The 24,548-nt window shown below is 36.3% G+C and overlaps 1 protein-coding gene across 1 annotated transcript in view; it reads right to left on the minus strand.

The window, feature by feature from the left end:
* YTHDF3 (YTH domain family, member 3) overlaps nucleotides 1–24,548 on the minus strand; it is a 35,603-nt gene that overhangs the window by 10,748 nt on the left and 307 nt on the right. Inside the window, exons 2-4 of the mRNA XM_006880437.1 lie at nucleotides 24,101–24,125; nucleotides 18,009–18,094; nucleotides 8,249–9,847 (exon numbers count right to left, since the gene is read on the minus strand). Coding sequence (XP_006880499.1) covers nucleotides 8,249–9,829 — 1,581 coding nt within the window. The 5' untranslated portion in view covers nucleotides 9,830–9,847; nucleotides 18,009–18,094; nucleotides 24,101–24,125. The remainder of the gene's footprint in view (nucleotides 1–8,248; nucleotides 9,848–18,008; nucleotides 18,095–24,100; nucleotides 24,126–24,548) is intronic.

The following is a 24,548-nucleotide window of genomic DNA, read 5'->3' on the forward strand; positions in this document are numbered from 1 at the left end:
GACCTATTTGTTCTCTTGGCAGATCATGGTATGTTCAAGACTCTTCTATAGCACAATTTGACAAAGGCATTGATTCTTGTGTCATCCCTTAGTCATTATCCAGCTCTCCGAAATGTAACAAGTAACTGCTAAAACCACAGCCCGGATTAGGTACACCTTAGTCCCTAAACTGACATCAATTGCTTTTAAGCACTCAAGAGGTCCCTGACAGCAGATTTTCCTAAAGCAATTGGTCTTTTGATTTCCTGACATGCTGGTGTTAGTTGCTTAAAGTCAGGAATTATTTAAAGCTCTATCCTATTAGACAAAGACTTCAACACTAGTGATTTATCTTGCCCAATTTATCTTTCATTTTATGTGCCTCTTCTAAGTTTTGTTTTGTCTTGTTAAAGGCTTTGGGTAGCACAAATGAGTTAAGGTCTCAACTACTACCTTAAAGTTTAGATATTGCATCTAAAACAATCTGGTAAGGCAGGCCTTGTGATCTGCCTCCAAAAAGAGTGACACACCTACTCTGTACAACTGCCACTATTTAGAATCAACAAGTTAACAACCAAAGTGGAGCAATTAACTACTTGAATACATCAAATTACCCTATGTATCAAATAACAAATTTTACATATCCTTCAAGTCTCATCTCAATAAATTCACCTTGACTTTCTGGTTTTCCTAATCCAAATTGTATTCCCAAGGTATAGAAGTTATGTTGAGAGGCAGCTTCTTCATCCTCGCTTCAAAGGAGCCTCCTGGTTTCACTTTCTCCAAGATATGCCTGTTTATTCTCTTGGCAGTCCATGGTATTTTCAAGTACTCCTTTCCAATGCAAGCCAAAGGCATTGATTCTTCTTCTAACAGCTTCTAACAGAGCAAATGAGTGAAAAGACCATAGCCTAAATCAGGCACACCTTAGTCTTTAAACTGATATCACTGCTCCTTAGTATTGTAGAGAGAGGTCCCTGAGAACAGACTTCCCCATTATAATAAATCTTTCAATTTCTTCTCCTGTTTTAAGAAACCCTGCCTTATTCAAGGAGTCCCTAAGAAGTGTAAACAGTTAAAGATACACTACAAAGTTATGTTTTAAAACCACTATCATCTTTTTGTAGTAACAATGTATGCTATATATATTTTTGCCAACCAAAATAAACCTCTTCCCAAAATAATTTTTCGGAACTTATTTTTAAAACCATGCTAATTTTTAACAACATCAAATTACTTATAATGCACAAGCTATTTGCATAAAAATATGGTAATTTATCCTTTTTGAGGGAGCCAGGAAGGGTTCAGAATAAACTGAGAGGATACTGTTCAGCACTAGGATCCAAAGAATATTTGAAAGCATGCTGAGAATAACAAATGTAAACACATTAAAAACAAATACATGACCTTCACTAGTCAAGGAATAATGATGCACAAGAAAATGAGATAAAGATACAAGATGCCAAAAATGGCTCTTGACATAGTGACTTCAAACTGAAAAGTCAAAGATGTGGAGCAGCAGTGTCCATTGTTGTGGTTCTCCCTTACCTTCCAAAGGCTAAAGAATTCCTTAACTGTGGCAAATTCAGTCTACTATCACATTCTCATTTCCCATGGTAACAAAATATGAAATAAGAATTTAGTATTACTGTAGAGCAGAGTTTAAAAAAAAGTATTTTGTGGGCAAATATTTTTGACAATTAGCTTCATAGTAGAGTGATTACTGAACAGAAAAAAGGTATCTACAGATGACATTAAGAAAACTCAGCACGCAATTACAAAGGTATTTTTTTGGTAGAGATGAATTGTAGTACAAATTTACACTTGAGTTAAAACTCATAGCTCTGTACATCCCCAAATGACACTATTACTCTGTATTAAAAAGTATTAGGAGATGAATTGCAAAGAATTTACGCTGAGTGAAAATTTGTCTCAAAAAAAAAAAAAAATCACGTAATACAGAATTCTATTTAGTTAAATTAGGAAAAATAGCTCCCAAGGACAGTGGTTGGCAGGAGTCAGAGGAAGAAGCCAGCACAAAAATATTTACAATTTTAGTGTATGCAAGCTAAAGATTGTTGTTGTGTTCTATCGAGTCAGAGCAACTCTCCAGAGCAGACCCTCCAGCAGGTTACAGAGGCAGTAAGTCACACAGGAATTGACTGCTCATTTTCTCCTGTGAAGCAGCTGGTGGTGTCAAATGATTTCCCTCCATACTGGCAGCACCATTCCTTACCACTAAACCACCTAAACTTCTAAAACAAGATGGGGATGGTGGAGGGAGGCTAATTTGGGTGGTCTAGCAGGTAGGCAGCTGCACCACGACCCTAAAGGTGGAGCCTCTCTGTGAATTTGAATAACGAATGGCTCTGGAAAAGAAAGATGGGTAATCTGTGAGATTTACAGCCTCTGGAAACCCAATGGCAAATCATTAATGAGTCAGTACTAACTTCAAAGTAAAGAGTTCATATACTGAGAACTAAGCTTAAAACATTAAAACCAAGATGAACTCTAGATCAAGAAGTTCAAGAAAACAGTATAATCTGTTTATGGATAAATTAATATACAAAATGTAATAAATACATACATACAATATTGTTAGGTGCCACCTAATATATGACTACTAAATGATAATAAATAACAGGAAGACTGAAAACACCTATAACATGGGTGAATCTGGAGGACATTACTCTGAATAAAATTAGCCAGTCATAAAAGGTCAAATACCATATCACACCACAAAGTATATTTAAGTTAAAAATACAAAGTTAAAGGAAAGGTTTACTCACGGAAAGGAAGGGGGATGGTTATTAGAAATTGATAATGTGGATTCTGGTGAAGGAAAAGACAATTCATGGTAAATGGAAAGTCAGCACAATGTGACCAAGAAAAATGAAGACATTGTGATGTACACAAGAATGATGATGTTTATAAGGGTTTTAAGTTATTTACCAGTATACATCATTTTACATGGAGGTGTGTTTGTGTGTAAAACAGAGCACATACAAGATAACAGTTGTAGATTCTTCTTAGATCCAAACACTGAGACAAAATTGCTGGGTTTGAACTTTAAGAACTACAGTCTCAGGGGACATTAAGCTCCGTTAACATAGTTTATAAAGACAGTCAGTGTTCTACAACTCTTGTTTACTGAAGTCTAAATGCTTGACAATAACTTTCTAAGAAATAACTGGTGCACTCTTCCTGTCTTGGAGCAATGGAGAAGGAAGAAAGCAAAGAGACTCAAGGAAGAAATCTCTCCAAAAGACTGATGGTCTACATGAAGCACAGCCTCCTGAAGCCTGGATCAGACGAAGATGATGTCTGGCTACCATTACAAAGTCTCATTAGAATGGAGCAAAAGCATAAATTGAAACCTAAATTCTTAAAAAAGATCAGACTTACTGGTATGATGGAATATGGAGGAACTCCCAAAACTACCCCCCTCGAGACAAAGATATTCCCTTTCAACAAGGGCTGAAATCTCTCTCCAAGGTCATCTTGGAATCAAATAATAGATTGGCATATAAAATAAACACTTCCATCAAGAATGTGCTCCTTAGGAAATTCAGACTATTTACTGAAGCCGTGTACCAACTACAGGAGACTAAAGGGGTAACATTTCCCCCAAAAGTAGCAATATAATGGCAAGGAGAGGCAAAGAACTAGAAGAATGAAAGGGGTAAAAAGGCCCAATGCAAGGTAAAAATAAAGAGAAGTTTAAAACAACACAAGGATAGCAACTGATGTATATGTGAATGGGAAACCAATGAGCTGTATAAGCTTTCACCTAAAGCATGATAATATATTGGGGGCACTGGGAAAATCTAATATAAAGGGGAGCTTGATACAATTATGTAAGAAACTAACACCCTAAAATTCAAAACTGCAAATGAAACCTTAAAATTCACAAAAAGCAAAGTAAACCAATCACTTGGAAATAAATATTTGAAACACTTTCCAAGGGCTGAAACTGTAAGTTACTACTGATACTCTAGGGAGGGGGGGAAAAAATCCAACATATTTGATGTTTCTAGAAGAGAAAAATAAAAGTAGGCTTATAAAATAATAACTGTGCACACACAGAAAAAGAGCCTATTTTCAAAGAAATTTTACACTGTATGAAATTAAGAGACGCAAAACCTATCGAAGGAGTTAAGAGCCTGTGACTCAAGAATTTTATACCCACCTAACCTGTTGTTCACATAATAGTCAAATAAAGACTGTAAGGGCTTTAAAAAATATTAGTCACTCCTTTATAGAATAAAAAATTTTAAAAATTATTTTTTCATTTAAAAAAATGTCAAGTAGATAGTCTTTTTGCTGTGTGCTATTAAGTCAAAACCAACTCATAGCTGACTCCCCAGCAGGTCTGCAAAGGTAGTACATCACATGGAAGGAGATTCTCCATCCTTCTGTACAGCAGCTCGTGGATTTGAACCATGACTCTTTAGGATTGTATGTAGCACAGCTTCTTATTCCTAAGTAACCAAAGCTCCCTCAAAAATATGATAGATACATACATCATAAAAATATTGGCAGTGAACCATGAAACTATTTTAAAATATTGTTTATATGGTTTTAAAATATATTTTAACAGCTATTTTGCTGCCTTAACTTCTCAAAAATATCTCAAAATCAGTTCAATCCAAAATTATTATTACTCATGTTCAGAAAAGATTTTTCTTACAATACTGAATTGAGTTTGCAATTTTGAAGGTTTTTTTCTAAATTTACCTGGCTTAAAAAAATAAAATTAAAAAATATTCCTGGATAGAGCGTCTTTATTAAATTACATTTTCTTCAATAATCTATTTAAAACTTGTGCTCTAGATTATTCAACATGGACTTTTCTACTCGGTTACACTTATACCTAGCTTGATTGTTGCTGTGTACTGTCAAGTCAGAACTGCCCAATAGCTGACCCGCCTGCAGATTTTGAGAGGCAGTAAATCATGCGGAAGAATACTGTCCATCTTTCACCCATGGAGCAGCTGGTCAATTTGAACTTTTGGGCTGACAGTGCAACTCTTTACCACTAATCCACCAGAAGACTATGCAAATGTGAACTATTTTTTAAAGTCTACCATTGAGGGTTCAATCTCTGGTGGCCTAAGTGGGTAAGGAGTTGCACTCACAAATCCAAGGCAGGCTGTTTGAATCCACCAGCTGCTTGGAAGAAAAATGCAATTCTATCATGCAACTCAAACCAATGCAGGGTAAACTATGAGTTGATTCTGACTTGCAGACACATACAAAGAAAATGGAACCTTTTAAAAAAAGATCACGTAGGGGAGCTCTGGTAGCCTAGTGGCAAGGAACTGCAACTACAATCCCAGAGGTGCATGGTTCAAATCCACCAGATGCTCTGCCGGGGAAGGAGAGACAATCTCCTCCTATACCAGTCAGATCTGATTTGACAGTACACTCACACAAATAAAAAAATTAAAAAAAAAAAAGGATCACGTAAATAAAATGTGCAGAACACTAATGTGGGGTCTGTTCAGACTGCCAGGCTAGGCTGCAAAGCTTAAACTAAAACAGACTCAGACCAAGAGAACATGACAGTGACTGGAAAGTGGAAGTTTAACACACATAATCTTTGGACTCAAGATCTCTCAATGAATGAGAGGAAGGGTTCTGGCACTGGAGAGTAACAGCAAGACAAAAAGCTACAGCACAGGTGGTGGAGACCAGATTGATGTGAAACAAAACTGTAGGTTCCTGGCTCCCTTCAGGAGAAAGCGAGTTGTTCGGTTTTGTGTTTTTTTTTGTGATGTAGACAGCTTTGAGTACTGGCTGTTGTTGTTAAGTGTTGTTGAGTCATAGGTGACTCCTAGGGACCCTATGAACAAAAGACCTGAAAACTTGTATAACTTTAATTTCTCCAAGTTCATAGGGTTTCCACAGGCAAGCTATTTTGGAAGTGTATGACACTCCTGCTTCCAAGCTTGTTTTAATCAGAGAGCTCCACCAACACCGTCTACCAAGGGTGACCACTATCACATTTGACACATAGGGTTACAGTGTTTAGCATTACAGCAAACATGAGTTACCTCTATACAGCAAAGGGACAGACCATTGCTATAACTACCTTGAGGAATGTTTGACCAAAAACAACTAAAAGCAGGCCTGAGGGCGGCAGACTAATATCACCCACCGTTGGCTTGAGAGCATCACTTTCTGTCCACAACGCCAAATGAGCTGTTTTTGTTGTTAAGTGCCATTGAGTCGTAGGCAACTCATAGCAACCCTAGGAATGAAAGACCTGAACACTTGTATAACTTTCATCATTTCTCCATGTTAACAGAGTTTTCAGAGGCAAGTTCTTTCAGAAGTGGATGCCACTCCTGCTTCTAAGCCTGTTTTAATTGGGGAGCTAGAGAAGGTAAATCTGCTGTCTCAGGGAGCTGGAGCCCTTTGGCCTAGGTTTACTGGCAGAGGTAAGATGGGACATTAACTAAGTGAGATAAAGGAGCTTTCCTCACCAAAGGCAAGAGATCAAAGCTTAAGGACAGACAAGCCTGTCCAACAGCATGCTGAAGAGGTGTTGCTGACTAAAGAATTGTAGCCTAAATGTTTCCAAACTGAGCTGTACTGTTAATTCCCTAATTGTATCATCTATGAATTTCTATGTGCCCATACAGGGAATGACGGAACTCTACAGAGGAATTAAGGAGTCATGAAGGGATGACTGGTGTTGGAATTGCAAGGTGCGGTGAGTGAGGGCTTTCTCCCTGGAACCAGTGTTGCGCAGCTGATGGGGAAGTCAGATGTGAATACTGCCATTCCTATAATCAGTTTTATAGAAATTCAATTAGTCACTGTTACTTCTCCAAGATAAAGTTCCTACCAATTTACACAACAATCACTGGGGTACCTCATAGAAATGTAAACTATCGGGTCCCATTATATTTGATAATATAATGGATTAAAATGCCCTCATGTAGGGCTTGAGAAAAGGATCTGTACCTTGAAAAAGTCATTTCCCCCATGTGATTTTAATAAATATTAGTATTTGAAGGCTACTGTCCTAAGAATCATTATTTCAACTTCACTCATCACTGAAGAAAGTTAGATATAGTTCTTCTTCTGTATCGAAATGAAGTGGTCACGAAACATAGCCCACACATAGAAATGATACTAGGCTATCAAAAACATTTTGTAGCTGAAGAACTGAATTTTCACTTTTTCTACATAGGAACTTTCCATAATACATGGGTTATTTGTTAGATGGAGGCCTAATTTTACGTTTGTGAAAAGCATGTTTAATTTTAAAATCTTTAAATGTACTGTCTGCTAGCTTACTATATCCACTCTTCTTTCCCTAACAAAAATGCCTTGTAAGGCATTACCACATGACTTGGTAAGCAAGATGACTTAGGCAAACAAAGGGTAAAAATAGTACTAGAAATCAAACTGCCCTTGCTCTTCCCAACTCGGAACTGCTTTCCTAAGTACAACCCTTGCTATCTTTTGCACAAATACTTTAAGATACAAATTACAGTAATGTCTCAGTAATTTTAAGACAAAAAGCTTTCAGAGTTGGAAAGTAAAAGTTGCTTGTTTCGTGTATGAATGGGTAAAAGGAAACCAATTTGCTCTGTAATCTTTCACTCAATCCACAATTAAAATGAATGGAAGCACCAAGTTTACAAAAGGAACCCAAAACCAAAAGGCTGTTTCAAACTCCAAACACATTCCTCAACAAGATTAATGTTTTAAAGATTAGAGTTGCTGGATAGTTCATAAACAGGTTTTTTTTTGGTGTTTTCTGTATTTTTTTTTTTTTAAAAAGGTTGTCAATGCATACATTCCAAGCAGACCTCAAGACATGAAGAGTAGGGTGGTTCCATATGACTTTCAATTAACGGCTTTTCAGAAGTAAATTGCCAAGTGTTTTGGTTTTTTTTTTCCCCAACTCGGAACTACCAAGCTTTCAGTAGGCAGCTGAGAGCTTAACATTTTACACCACCCAGAAACTCTCATTAGAACTCAAAATACAGAACTCAATTCAACTTTGATGAACACCTTAATCCTCTGAACACTGTAGACAATCTAGAAGCAAATGCAGAATAGGGTTTACTCTAGAAAAGGAATAACCCAGAAGGTCCGCACAGGCCTTTAAGAAAAGGTTTTACACTAATTTTTATACTAATTATTTGGTTACCTGCAGAGTAGAGTTCTTAATTTAAGGCATGTAAAAAACATCCATCCACATGCTTAACCCAATAAAAAGACTCTACACACATAAATGCTGCACTCTTACCCTACGCATGGCTTCCTCCTCTTCTTGACGCTTTTCATAATGTGCAAAGTCATCAAAGATTGAGGTGGTATGCTTGAAAGTAGCAATTATTTTAAGCACTTGCTTAGCTTTTTCTAGGGGTACCTCTTGAGTGTCCCTTGAATTGGTAACTGGTTTGTTGTCATTATTTTCTAAACGAATATGCCGTAATTGGTTATTGGGAACATCTTTGACAAAGATCCATTTAACCTCAAATTTGCCCTTCCACTTATCCTGAGACCAGACACCAGCATATGCATTATAGTCCACCACAGACTTCATTTCAGCCACTCCACAAAAGTGTCCACTACCATTCACGCTGAAGAGTAAATAGAGTGGACCTTTCCCATTCAGTGAACGGTACGCTGCATCCAAACGCTTATTACCATGCTCAGTACTACACCAGATAGAATACTTAATTGAACGATGGATATCATCTTCAGAATAGCTTTTAATTATAAACACACGTCCATTCTTCAGGTTCCAGTCAAAGTCTTTGGGATTATAGTTGTTTATGGCCTTTAGCTTTTCCAACACAGGATGCACTTCCACATTAGAAGGTGAAGCGCTGACAGGAACAACACCTAAACCAAAGTTTTCGTTGCCTGCTCCATTGCTCTGATTGAAGCCTGTTCCCCTGTTGCGAGGAGCTACCCAGCGATTCTGCATCTGCTGCTGTTGGGGCTGTACTTGGTGAGGCTGGGCCTGTGGCTGAGGTCCTTGTTGCTGCTGTGGTTGTGGTGGCTGAGGCTGCTGTTGAGGCAGTTGGCTTTGCACCAATGGTGGTGGTTGAATTAATGGCTGAGGCTGCTGGATTATAGTTTGAGGAGGCAGAACTGGTTGGGTTGGTGGAGCCTTTACCACTGACCCCTTTTCATCCCAAGTTCCAATATTCATGTTGTGTTTTATAGGAGGTGGCGGAACAGAAGAACCCCCAATTCCCACATTGCCCTTGGGTTTAAGTTTCGGTTGAGGTTTGGCAGGCTTTCTGGCAATGGCAGCCCATGAGGTTGGTTTAGGTGCTGCACTGCTCACTGGGGGCACACTATTGGCTGCAATGCTAGTCATACCAGTGCTGCTCAAGGCTGTACCTACAGTTTTTGTTACTGCAGCTGTCAGGTCACCACCTATTTTCAGTCCAGTCATGCCTTGCTCAATACTGCTAATGCCAGGCACCTTACTCAAAGTATCATTGCCAAATCCAGCCTGTCCATCAGTAATAGCTCTCCCAAGAGAACTAGGTGGATAGCCATAACTGCTACTATAAGCAGAACTTTGTGTTGATTGTCCCTGAGATCCACTTGTCCCCCATGTAGAGAAATCAGCATTACCAGGAAAAAAGTTAAATCCATGTTGACCAAGAAATGGAGGGGTATTTCCTAACGCCCCAGGTTGACTAAATACCCCGTCTGGTATATAATGATGCTCTCCATTACTCATTTGTCCATAGGTTGTCAGATAGGGCATTGGTTGGTCTCCAGCCGTGGACCATGCTGCTTCACCCAGAGAATATGGAAATCCAATGGACGGAGCATAGTAACTAGGCATGTATGGATCTGACATTGGTGGATAGCTGTTACTCTGGAAAACAAAAGACCACAATCAGTAATGAAATGTCCTCTTATGAGTAGAAGAGAAAAAAGACATCTGAATGATTAAAACAAAATCGTTTTAAACAAATGTAAGACTTACCTGTTCTAGACAAACAAAACTAAAATTTCAAACCCAATCTTAGCAATAGAAAAAAATAGCTGATAAGCACTTTAATTTTAAAATAACTATGATAAACTAATTTTATAAATTTTTATATTACTTCTAAGAGCTTATTCCTCTGGAAATGTTTGAAAATACTGTATACATTAAGGCAGATATAGAGAATAAATAGATTAAAGGCACAAATTTATCCATTTACAGTCAGCTGTATTTTTAATCTGCTTTAACGAGTAATTAATATTCAAGAATATAACTTAAAAAGTATCAAATATAGTGGATTATGAATTTATCTATATGGTGATTAGCATTTATTAGTTCAGCTACTAAACACTATATTTTCACAAAGAGAAAAATAAAATGGAAAGATGCTCACACCATGAGAGGGGAAAAAATAAAATTCAACAGTTATTTCCATGACATAACACAAATTTGTTTTATATTTATGTGCATTCATTCTGGAAAACAAAATAAGCCCTTAACAAATTTTTCCTAATGGTAGGATAACGTAAGCTCATAAACATGTCAAACAACTATGAGTTATCATCTCACTCCAGTAAGAATAGCAAAATTTAACAGAGCTTCAAACAACAAATGTTGGCAAGGTTGTGGGGAAACTAGAACCCTTATCTACAATTTATAAAATACCCGAGCACCAATACAAGATAAAGGTAAACACATGAATTGAAAAATGGGCCCATGATATGAACACACACTTCTCTAAAGATGACATTCAGATGGCTAACAAACATAAAGAAATATTCAAAATCCCTAGCTCTAAGAAAGATACAAATCAAAACAAGCATGGGATATCTTCTCACCCCAGTAAGAATAGCAAAATTTAACATAACAGCAAACATCAAATGCTGATGAGGTTGTGGAGAAACTGGAACCCTTATTCACTGTTGGTGGGAGTGTAAAACGGTGCAACCACTATGGAAGGCACTTTCTCAAAAGGTTGCAAACAGACATACCACTTGACCTAGCAATTCCACTACTGGGAATATACCCTAAAGAAACCATAACTACCACCCAAGCAGATATATGCACACCCACGTTTATTGCGGCTTTGTTCACAATAGCAAAGAGTTGGAAACAATCCAAGTGTCCATCAATAAACAAATGGATAGAGAAGCTGTGGTATACTCACACAATGGAATATTATAAAGAACTCATTATTATACAAAACGGTGACCATGGCAGAAATTATGCTGAGTGAAATATCTCAGTCACACAAGACCAATATTGCATAATGTCATTGTTATAAAACAGGACTTACATGGGGGTTGTGATAAATCTTTGTTTAGTAGATCCTGACATATTCTAGTATTTTTTTCCTAAATGTTTTATAAATTTATACTTAGGTGTATGAACCATGTTGAGTTATTTAAAATAAGAAGCATGATTTAGCTCAAATACCACTTTTGCCCATGGATGTCTACTATTGTAAGATCACAATAAAGCATTTATTAGCTATGTAAAAGGGGCCAAATTACCTAACTTCTGAACTGCTTTCTCACTATAAGGAAATAGTGTGCAAGACACATTAAGCAGCATCTATCAGTTCTATTTACTAAAACTATTTGCCTCTTTCAAAATGTAAATGAATCCCCATTTACCTGCTTTAAGATAAGCCTCGCCCCAATTTTTAAATTATGTAAAAAAAACCCAGAGTATCGTGATGTAAAACCCTAAGACACTGAGGATACAATATCAATGTAATAAAGTAATTACTAAAATAGAGAAACAATTTTCAAGTCCTAGCATATGATAGTAATTATCCTACATTATGATTATTTGTTAACTAATAATCTTAGGAAAACTGTAAAATATTGGGAGAATTTATCAAAATATGACACAGGACAAGTGAGTACATGCTGTTGGAAAAAAGAGGCCAACAGGCCCACTTAGTGCAGCGTGGTCATGTTACCTCCAATTTGTATAAAATGCAGTGTCCATAAAATACAACCAAAAAGGGCACAATCAAACAAGGTATGCTACAGTAGTAGTCAAGGATCATTATTGCTGTTTGTTGAGCATGTCTCATACTGACCTTATGAATAAAAGACCTAAAGCTTTTCGATAATTATAATTTCTCAAAGTTCACAGTTTCCAGAGGCAAATTTAGGACGTGGATGTGACATGGGCTCCATTTTTCATTCTTCTATTTTCTATGTTGGGGATTTCATTTTTTAATTTCTCTCAACTTGTTTCTTCATTGGTAAAATGGCGATAATTTGCTGCTCCAATCACTTACATCACCCACCTTTGTTCTGGTAGCATCACTTTCTGTCCACTAGGCCAAATGATTTCTCTTTATGATATTGTTGTTGTTAAGTGCCTCTGAGTCCAGCTTGAACTGAGAGCCACAACACACTAGCCTTCAGCCTGCAGCATGGCCAAACATTTCAGTATTTTACAATTCTGGCATGCCCAAATGCTGGTGGTTGCTGTGATACTGAACACTGCGACACTGATGTGCCAAATGCGATAATGGTTACCCATGGTGGATAGTATTTGGTGGAGCTCCCTGATTAAAACAAGCTTGGAAGCTTACAGCAATTCTACAGGACAGAGTAAAACTGTCCTCAAAAAACTTGCACCCCAAAGGGTTTTCTTTAAGATTCAGAGGCTGTAAATCTTTAGAGAAGCAGATTGCCACATCCTTCTCTGATGGAAAGTTCAAACCAGTCACTTTTGGTGAGCAGCAGAGCACAGTAAGAACTGGCAACTAGAGAAACTAAAGAGTTCAAAATGCTTCAAAATCCTAAAATGACTTCTAAATTAAAAAGAAAACGTAAATTACATTCAGCTGTTTTCATGTATTTCCTTCCAATATTTGAAAATATTGTTCTTTTTAAAAGTATACATCTAATCTTAAGGATGTTTTAAGAAAAATAAATTATTTCATCAGTCATAATTCTTCATTTCCTAAAGAAGATAACCAAATCTTTCACTTAATATTAATGACTGCCAACTGTATGCCAGTTACTAGGGATCAAAAGGAAACAAGGTCTCTGACCCACAGTACATCAGTCTAATAAGGAAATACCCTCCAATGTCATAGGTGTTATAATTGAACTACAAAGTAAAACAAACATAATGCAAGAAGGGACAATAACCAGGAAATCAGAAGACTGTATAACACAAGAGACTTGCACGTGCGCACGCGCACGCGCATCTCTAATACTCATCAAAGAAAATATTAAGAATGTTTTTAATATTCAGAAAGAAATGGAAAGTTCATTCCCCTGAATAAATCTGACAGATACAGATAGTAAGATGGCATCAGAAAGAGGAGTGGAGATTTTTTTAAAAATCATTTTATTGAACATTTACAGAGATTTTGGATTTCCATTCATTCATTGTTGCACTTCTCTCACCGCCCAGCCGCCCCCCCAAAAGTAAAATACTCCCTCCCTGGTACACAATCCCACCGCCCCAAGTATATTCCACTATGCAACCTTAATTGTGGACTCTTGTGATAACCATAATACCCTATTATACATCAGTTTTAAATTATTCACCCCCTCATCTGTTTCAGTGCAAAATACACAATTTATCCAGTTTTTCTGTCTCACCCCAACCCTGATATCAGTCCCACTTTACAGCAGTGGCACCATGCAATATTTGTCCTTTTGCAACTGATATATTTCACTCAGCATAATGTCCTCCAGGCTCACCCACTTTGAATAATATTGCATGAGTTCCTAGTTTTTCAATGCAGCGTATTATTCCATTGTGTGAATGGAATACTACACAGCTTCTCTATCCATTCGTTTGTTGATGGGCACCTGGGTTGTCTCCAACTCCTTGCTACTGTGAACAGAGCTGCAATAAACACGGGTGTGCATATATCTGGCTTGGAGTGTAGATGTTTTAAGAGCACCCATCCAGTAAATGCATCTGTATCAGAAACCAGTGGTCATTCTTTAACTCACCACAGACACATCAAACATGTTTCAAATTTTTTCGTGATTTAGATTTACTCAAAGATGTCTGTGTAGTAATAAAAAAAATTCCATTTTAAAGGTGGTGATGGGCCAGAGGTGGAGTTCCGCCGCCAGACGGGCTGGGAAGAGACCCAGGAAGAGCAATAGTCAGCCATCCACGCGGAACTCCAGATGAGTGAAGACTACCCGCCACTGTGCGACCCCCCCTGCAGCCCGCACCTGTGTGACCCACGACACAGGGTGCTGTTGCATAAACAACCAGCAGCGCCCAAGCCCCGCCTCCACCTCTTGGTGGTAGTGTCCAAGCCCTGCGCTCCTTACCCCCCTAGTCCTCAGCCCCCACCACAGTCCTGTGACCTCAGGGCACCACCGGGGATCCAGCCATCACCCAGAGCTATCAACCGAGCTGTTGTGGAACTAACTAACCTGGCAGAAGAAAGGCCGGAGTCTAGAGTGATGACTACATGGTGGAATGGACCTGGGAGAGGGTTTGTAAAATAATGAAGGAATCTTTTCTTTTACTTCTCCAAGAGGGTAATGTCTGGGCGGGGGGGGGACCCTTGGGAGAGGACAAATCTAAACAATGAATGAATGGAAATCCAAAGCCTCTGTAAATTTTCACTGAAATTAACAGGAAATTTAATTTAAAAAAAAAAAAGAATTAAATTAGAGTAAGGATGGCAATGGAACCACCTTACCTCTGTAACTTGATTTGTGCCACTATTAGAACCTCTACTCAGAATATTATTGCTTTTCCATTTTTGACTCATGCACTTTTAACTTGTTAAATTTGTATCTTCTAGGCTGCAACACTTCCATGATACATCTTCAAGGATATGAACATGTACAGCTAAGCACAATTGATAACAGTGCATCTAAATTCCAAAATCAATCTCCATAATAGTTTATGTGTTTCCTACTGCCAAGGGGGCCCTTTAGAGTAGTGAGAGAAGACATTCACCCTGAAACCCACAGCGTCCCTTTTCACCAGGAAGTAGCTAAGATAATACGCCATCCCCTTTTCCTTATGAATCAGGGTGAAGTCTCTCTCAGGGAGGAGTGATAGGGAATGGCAAGGGACACACTGACAAAGGAGATTAATCAGAACTGGCTTTGACAAGCACTGTGGCAATTGGACAATTAAAACAGACATGGGGGGGGAAGAAGTACAAACTGGGGATGAGGGTGGAGAAAACAGTGCAACAATGAATGAATGAAAACCCAAAATCTCTGTAAATGTTCATTAAAACTAATAAAATTTAATAATAAAAAAATAAATAAAGGTGGTAATGGTAAAGATGGGAAACAGCAAAATTCAAAATGAATTTTGAACCTCCTCCTCAGCCTGACAAGGCAAGAGTAACACTTGCTGTTAATGGTTAAGGTGGACATCAACTTGGCTGGGCCATAATACTCAGTAATTTGACAGTAACAAAATAAGCTAGCAATCCTGTTTTCACAGCACAATGAATTTGCAAAATAAGCTGGTCTTGGAAATGTATGTATTTTCATATTTCCCCACAACACTTTTTTTATAAACCTAATTAGAGATTTATTTCCTAAAGTATATAAGAATATACAAGATAACAAAGTCAACTTCAGGTTTTGGATATATTCTTCAACTTTTATGTATAAATTACTTGGCATCTTTAACAATTGAAACCTGAATTTTCAATCAACTTAATTTGAGGTATTACAAAAGAAACCTAATTTTAAGACCCAAAACACTATCTACTTTGAAAATATAAAAATTATTCTCTGCTATGAAACATTAAATATATAAACTTTCTAAGTAAACCAACATAAAACAACAACTTATTTTAAAAAATTATTCTCTATGAAATTGAGCCTCAGGAAACAAAAATATGCTGCTACAAAAATAGAAAGGCAATTAAAAAGTATGAGTTGGTTTGACCTGAGTTAGACTTCAAGTATACAAAACAACTGCAATTATGAGTTAAAACAACTTCTAGTTAAAACAACTTCACATGCAAGAAACTTATTTGTTATTATAAATTTTAAATTAGGTAAAAGGATATCATTTTAAAGATGTCCTATAGAGTTAGCTGGAAAATGTTCAATTAAGCAATTATGTTAGCTAAGACAGTTCAAACAACTTAAATTCTGATTTCTAACCCTTGATTTACTCCTCCAGTTAACCCAGCTTTCATTAACTGATGTTAAAATACACACACACACACACACACACACACACACACACAGCCTCATCGTAGACAGTTATTTTTAGTATTGTAGAAAGATGGTTGCTAAAAACCTACAATCATTTCATTTAGTCCAGCACTGGTAAAGAGAAAGGTAAAAAATAGTGCCTAACAGAAAAAAACTTTAACTATAATATGAATATTTTGATTCAAGAATCATGAGTTAATGATTTCATTACTATAAATCATTTAACCATTTGAGCATCATATGAAGTCAAATATTTGATATATTTCTTTGCCTAAGTAAGACTTTTATGATGTTATTTAAAAAAACAATTTAGGTTCACTAAAGTGAGTATCTATAAGCATAAAAAAAACCCCCAGAATAACCTAAATTTTTATAAATGAAATTTTACGCAGAACAGGAAACAAGGAGCAGGGCACCACCTGGGTTCCAGCATGGCAGGCTCCCAAGATGTCCTCCCTGACTTCCTCTAGCTGCCCCTCAAGCACCTCGGTGCAATGCCAAAAACTACACTAAGGCCCAGAGACAAATAATGACAAAGTATAAAATATCTGTTACCAAGTAAAACAAGTAAGAGGATTCACTCAGGCAGCAACTGCCAAATGATGTTTGATATAGTCCACCAAGATTTCTTGAAAACAGAGTTCGAACAAGCAAGTTAAGAGAAGCTTCATATTTATTACATCCTCTTAGAAACTGCATTTTAATATTTAAAGTAAGATACCAAGTAATAAATGAACCGATTCAATTGTTTAGCACAAATAATTTCCCAAACTTATCTAAGAACTAAGAAATATGGACTAAACTTCACTGCTGTAGGTATGTTAACAGAGATTATGGTACAGGTCTAAATATACTAAAAGTGTGTTTCCTTTAAAACTTTCTTTAAATTTTTTAACAATGATCTTTCCTACAGTATAAGCTTTCTCAACTTGTAAGTAACAAAATTTTTTTGAGATAATCAAACTGATTTTATAGTCACTTGAGATTTTTCACTCTTACTCTTTTCTACTTAATCATCTCTTCCAGTATATGCCAAGACTGCAGTTTAGCAGAGAGAAAGCAGTGGTTAATGGGACATGACCAAGAGAAATCAAGTTGTAACCACACCTTTCTATAGTCCCCAAAATAATACTTTGTGGTACAAACGGAGAACTACTTGTTTCAGATTTTCTCTATAATTGTACAAAAAATTTCCAGTAATATCTTTTTATTAATATATGAAGACCAAATAGTTATCAAATATCACAAATTGTTTTTTAATGACTCAACTAAAATTATTAATGTGTATAAATCAAAGCATTATGTAATTTTTAAAAAGCAAACATAAACACAAATGAATGTCAACAGCCACCAGTGGTTATTCAACATGATGAAATTCTCTATGTTCACAATATTTAATTAAATGTTAACAAAAAGTCTAATTCTATTTCCCAAAGTTACTAAGTAAAAATTTTAATAGTTCTTAATGAAATTAAAATTAAATGCCTTAAAAAAAAAATAAATAAATGCCTTACAAAAAAAAATACATCACACTAAATTTTACCCAGAAATTCCAGGATATACTAGGTTTCTTTCCCTAAATGTCTATCTCGGTTAAATATTTCCAATTCTACTTAGCATGAAGAAAGGGTTACCAACATTAAAATATTAAAATCAACATTCTAGGGAAAAAATAGATCAAATCAGTAATACATAAAGATGTAATCTTCATCTATCTCAGAACCAAGCTTCCCACTATCAATGTCTAAAAGAAAATTCTCTTCCACTATAAATTTGCAACTGCTATTTATTATAATTATGTTGTGGTTAGTCTCTCTCAGCTAAAATCTATTTGAAAATTCATTTATTAAGTTTAAATTCCTAAAACATAAAACTATAAGACAACTTACCTGATTTGTCTGGCTACTTAAGTATGGCTCAAAATCATCATCATTTACAGCATCTTTTTGATGAATCGAACCGTTTTGTACTGAAACTAAAAAACATGCTTGTATTAGATGTATCATAATTAATCTTCATGAAACTCACAACTTAAGCTAACATTTTCAAACTAAGGAAAAGTTATCCTGAATTCTGTTACTTAAAAAACTCTCTAATGAATAAACTTTATTTTAGATACAATTCTATGCCACAAAATTTTCACTTTTATATACATAAACCCAACATTATATAAATGTAAATGACATATTTTTTCCATTACCAAAACCATAAAATAACTCAACTTCGGCACCACAGCAAGCAAAGTTTTATGAAAGTTGGAAATGGCTCCCTGATTCTGTATTAGAATTTAAAATATATACTTCAAACAGTGCTAAAAAAGTTTGATTTCTAAATTAAACTTCTATGATATAAGGAAGGTAATATAGAATCATTTTATCTATTTTGGTTACTGAAGTCACAGTAAATGTCTCCAGTAAAGTGGTTCTATACATTTAAAATAGTATCACAAGAAACTATACTTACAATCACAAAAAATCTAAAAAGTCTTAATCCTATGGCAAATAAGATTAAGACACCAAGGTAACTCTTAAATCACATGAGAAAGCCTGGTAGAAAATACCTTATTAAGTCAATTTGTTCAGAGATTATTCTATGAAGCTCTCTAAAGTTGTTATTCTCTGGCATTCTGCCCAAAGAGTGTTTTTAACACTGTGGGTATAAGAAGGTCCAAGGTTTGTATTCCAAGTTTACCACCTATGAGGCTGGGTAGTCTTCCTTAAGTGATTCCCTCTAATCCTTTCATTACGTTATCTGTTCAAGATTATTAGTATTACTACCTCATCTCTTTGAGGATCAAATGACAGTATTCAGTCATTTTGGATACATTACACCAAATTACAAGATCCAATTATGCCTCATTATCTCACAGTCATCAAATTGGAACCGACTCATAACTGACACTTCAGTGGGCTTCCAAGGCTGTAAATCAATCTCATGGGAGATTGTCCACCTTTTTCCCTCAGAGACAAGGCTAGACAACTGCCTACACACTGTACCACCAGTTGCTGTGTGCTGTTGAGTCAGAAGCAACCCTTAGCTGACATTCCAGCAAGTTTTCAAAGGCAGTAAAAGGCACTGGAGGAGACTGCCCATCCTCTTCCTGCAAAACAGCTGGTGGATTTGGACTGGGGGTACCTTTTGGATTGCAATGCACTAGGCCACCAGAACTCCCTATGCCACCTATGCTTCTTCAAACAGATCTAGAAATGACTTTTTTGTTACAAGTCATCAATTCAGAACTGACTAATAACTGACCTTCAAGAGGGTTTTCAGAGACTATAAATCACATGGGAGGAAATAGCCATCTTTCTCGCAATACGCAGCATGTAGATTTGAAATGCCTGCCTTTGGATTGGTAGTGCAACCAGAGCTCTCTTAGGGTAACAAAAACCAAAGACGCTTCACTATAATAAAAGAAAATAAAATATGGCAGCATTGTCCATATAAACACACTACACTACTTTTAAAACACAAGATGAAAATAACTGTGTTTCTGATGTCTGCTAATCTTCCTAGAAACAAACGAATATGTGAAGATTTACTGCTTTAAAATATTCCATCACAAATCAATCTGTACTAAGGCTGGAAAAAAAGAGGTTTTAATTAGTTTCTGTGACACTTTTAATATACCTCACTTTACCAAGGATTTTTGACCACCGAAAATGTCAATTCATGACTTGATAATGAGAGCAACAACATGTAAAATCCCAATTTTCTGTCATTTACTGACTAGCAAAGACTCTTCAAAGAAAAGCTATTCTATAAAGCCTTCAAAGTAGATGGTTCATGATACTGCATTGACCCTCAGAGGCTGTGGAGGCACCGAAGGTCAACTTGATCCCAGCTTTGCTTGAATGGTTTAACTATCTGAAGAGGGACTCATCAGGGTTGAACTGAAAGTTCTCCCAAGAGTTTAAATATGCATTAACCACTAGAAGCAAAACAAGAGAATGCCTTCTGGTGTTAAGTTAAAGCTAAGGCTAATCTTTTCCACCCTAAAGATTCTACTATACTTCTACTGGCTGTACTACATGAAAAGCAGTCAGTCACGCATGGCCTACTTCACTATTAGACTATTACATTATTATCTATGGGTCAATATTTGAAACAATAAACCATTTCAAAGTCACAACTATCTATTTCTCAAGTTCTTGGAAACTTAATCCATACAGCTACTCTATTCCAAAAACCACTACTTATAAAAAGCAGTTGACATTTCCTCCTGCTCTGTTCCTTTCTCTTTGTACTAAACAGTCTCCTATCATTTTTAAATGATCCATAAATACATTTTAAAATATCCTAAAATATTATTCAAAGAATAAGTCAAATTTAAGATATATATTATTAAAACTATCTCTCACTGTATGTTGCAGTAAATTAGAATCCAAATAAAATGCCAGTCCTTGAGTTTCAGAAGCATACCTTCAATTAATTCAACTGTCAGAGACTTTAGGTTTTTTAGTATTACTTAATGATGCTCTAATCTTGGAGACTGAAAGCCATTAAGTAGTAATGAAATCCCAGTCAGTTCCATAGTCTGTAAAAGATCTCCAGGGAAAAAAGAACAGATGACTTACATGATCCTTCGCCTGTTTCCTCTGCTCTATGAAGCAGAGTCAAATCAAGATAGAACATGGGCCTTAGGAGCCAGGTGATTCTTTGCTCTGGTCCTGACTACATCAAGTTAGGAAAGTCAACAGATCTGTGCATCATGTTTTCCCACCTACAAAAACAGCGACAATACCATATACCCTCTATCTCCTTATAGGAATGTTTTGAGGATTATTAATAAAATGAAGCCTAAAATAATGACAGTAAAGTGCTTTGAAATAATTCCTGGCATTAAGGTGTAAGAAGAACATAAAATAGAATATTGCCAAACTACAAAGCAGTTTCCACTACTTTTTGAAATATTAAAAAAGATCCAACATCAAAGTAATTCTTTCAATCTGCAAATATGTAAAACGATGCACATATATATTCCTAGTTCAGAAGGGAAAGTAGAGGATAAACAGAAAAAAAAAATTCTTTTCCATTATTTGTCAATATATCAAGTTAATAGACAAAGAAAAGCAGTCAATAAAGACTAAGATTATAGGGAACATGGGATCTGACACGTTCATCCATGGTGCCCTCAAGGAAGAAACCACTTTCATTCCAGCAACCAAAGCTACTTCTTAACAAATCAGTAAAACTGTTATATTGTCAGTATTAAATTATACATCATAAAAGATTATCCTGCAGTTTCTACTACCCTTATGTGTCAAACTGTGCCAAAATTAACAAAAAGTGTAGATTTTTAACAGAGGGACAGTTTTTTAAATTAAAAAATAATTCCAATTTATAAAACCAAGATATTAAAAAGTACTTTGCTTTCCAAAGAGATTCATATAGATTTCCTTTCAAATTATGACTGTTAGTGCATTTAAGTCAACAAAGATTACAGGAAAAAACCCTCTGCAAAAAAACCAAAATATTAAGGAAGCCAAGAGTTAGGCTTCTATTGTTAAATGAAGAAAAAAAAACCCAAACACCAAAACAAGAAACTAAAACTACAGCACCTCCAAATGTGCCAGAAGACAGTGAGACTGGCTCAGCGCAGGGCAGGGTTCAGAGCTATTGCATATAGCGGCATATGAGCAGATGACTCAATATCAACAATATCAGGTAAAGTCAATTAAAAAAAGACTGCTTTTAAATTTAGCTAACAAAAACTTAAAGGGTTATTTTTTTCCCATAAAGTGTGATAAGTTCCAAATTCACTACTCATTTTAATAGTTAAAGGAAAACTGCCTTCTGCTTACTAAAACAAACAGAATAAGTGTAAAATGTCTTTACTAACTACAGCAATGTAGTTTTTCCAAATACTTACATAGCTACTTGTATTCATTTACTGAATGTGCTGCCACTGCCTTGGAATTCTTCTTTCAAAGGCATAAAAGTAAGGTACTCTTGTAGCATCTTGAAAGCAATTTATACAATCACCTAAACTTTAAAGCCAATAGTTTTTCTTTCCTGTCATAACTGAGGCGATGGATTCTTAAAAATACACGAGGGGGGGGGTAAAAACAACTCCAATAAATACAATGGCTACTTGAATAGCAGACTATACTGATTGTAATTACAACAAAACTCATAACTTTCAAAGGGATTTATCAATAGGATTATCACTACACATTTTACAGATAGGGGGATGTTCTGATATATTGAAATGTGTTCAAGCTCACTTGGCAAGTCAGTAGCCACAGGCAGTATTAGAACTCAGGTCTCCTGGGAATCCCAGTCCATCATTCTATCCATGGATGAAATTATGAACTGAACAGTAAGGGGGAAAGAAAGTAAATTCTTGGAATAAAGAACTATCCAAATAAATATTTTGTGTGCCTTAATACACCTAACAGAGGTGATACTGACAGATTTTTTAAATAAATAATTATTGATTTTGAAATAGTTAATAAGTAATATAGTTGATAGGTCAGTGGGATATACTCTAGTGAAATGACTATATCCTACTGCAAGCTTTAAGTTTACTACTGTCTTATAATGTAGATGATCTACTTTGTTTTGTCAAATAAGTTAGGAAGTACTTCATAGAACTTGCTTACTTACCTTAAAGCAGGTAACACAAAACACTTAGCATTTCAAATAGCCTTGCAAAGTGCCACCTCCCCACAGATCTAGGATAAAATAATTTATGCTAGGCAATAATAACCACAATTTTGCATATCTCCAGGCCTATATACTTTCTAATAGTAAACTAGTAAAAAAGAAATTCATAAATAATTTCTAAAGTTACAAAACTTTTAGAAATTTATTTAAAATAATGTTCAACTCTAAGTTATACTTAAAATAGAAAATTCTGAAAACAAAATTTCCAAATGTCTGCAGAATGCAGGAATACACTTTAGTCAAAACAAAGCAATAAATTTATGTTACTCAATATAGTGTCATATAGCTGTTAAATATAAATTGTACAACAAAGCAATATAAAGAATATAATTTCTAAAAGGAACATGCAGAATAACCAACAAATTCTAATCAAATTTTAAGACAGTAAATAAAAATCCAAGGAATTTTAAAATTACCACTAAGATATACTAAACTTACATCTACAATAAAATACTATAGACCTTATAAGCAGAACTTTGCAGCTAAAAAGCAGACGTCTAAGTGTCTTTAGTGTAAGTCACAAACATTATATAGTTCACAGTAGTACTATTCAACTGGCAATGACCCAGGATAAGTTATTGTTCTTTAGTTACTAAAGTCATGTGATTAATGTCATGTTTTAGTCAGGTGACTACACTGCTGCATGTTAAAAATATGAGAATACTTACTTGTAAAGAAGCTTTTAAAAAGGAAAAATCGTATCATCTGGGCATAAACCTCACAAATTATCTTCTTGGGAATCCTTTCTAAAATATCTGACTAAGTCACACCTTGCAATTAAGATTATATAGCAAGGTGAAATGCTTATTCAATTTTAATTTCACATAAGCTAGTTATCTCCATGTAAGTGACTTCAATACAATCAGTAATCAACACCCCAAGAGCTTTTATTAGTGTGGCATGGACTGCAACGCGGGATGCATGTTCCACTAAAAGCAGACATGTCAAATCAAAATGTCCACTGTATGCACATGCTTGTCCACACTGGTAGAGACTGTTGAGGCTGAAGTTACATAATCCAGGAAACTGAAAAATTTGAGAAATACCACTACATTCAAAATAATGCCTAGTTAAGTGAAGCACGCCTAAGAAAACTGTGTCTCCTACCACTTTAGCAGCTTCCACGCAGCGAACTACTGACGTGTGGTTATAACTGGCTGCCATTGCAATCATGAGTGATGTTCCTCTACTTTTAAGCCTACATTAAAATAAAAAATTTTAGGAAAGGGGAAAAAAAACCCAAAACCCAAGCACCTCCAAGATTTAGTAACATGGAAACAACACTGAGCATCAAAAAATTATCCAAACTCACCTTTATTTCCTTGCCCTTTAGGTCTCTGTGTAGCAAGACGGAAGGAGAAGAAAAAAGGGAAAAGAGAGAGAAAGGAAACGTGTTAATCAAAGAAACTACCGAAAACAAGTTATTTTCAACACCCCGCGTAGGAGTTGTACCCATCCCATCCTCCACTGCCACCAAATTCCCCATCAACCTCCGACCACCATACGGAACCGCCTGCTACAGCTCACCCGGCCTCGGCCCCGCGGCTCCCGCCTCGGAAGGCGCCCAAAGGCCCCGAGGAGCGATCCCTCCCCGCTGCACAGCGGCGCCCGCCCGCCCGCAGGCTACGAAGCCGACAGCATACCCGGCCCGGGCGGCAGGACCGCAGCAACTAGCGCCCAGGGCACCGTTATGGGGCCGGCAGCGGCGGCGACGGGGAGGAGCCGCAGCCCCACTCTAGGGTGGAGCTCCGGGGCTCGGG

Source organism: Elephantulus edwardii, unplaced genomic scaffold (genome assembly GCF_000299155.1).
Source record: "Elephantulus edwardii isolate Elephantulus edwardi_28Jun2011 unplaced genomic scaffold, EleEdw1.0 scaffold00008, whole genome shotgun sequence".
NCBI classification, from domain to species: domain Eukaryota; kingdom Metazoa; phylum Chordata; class Mammalia; order Macroscelidea; family Macroscelididae; genus Elephantulus; species Elephantulus edwardii.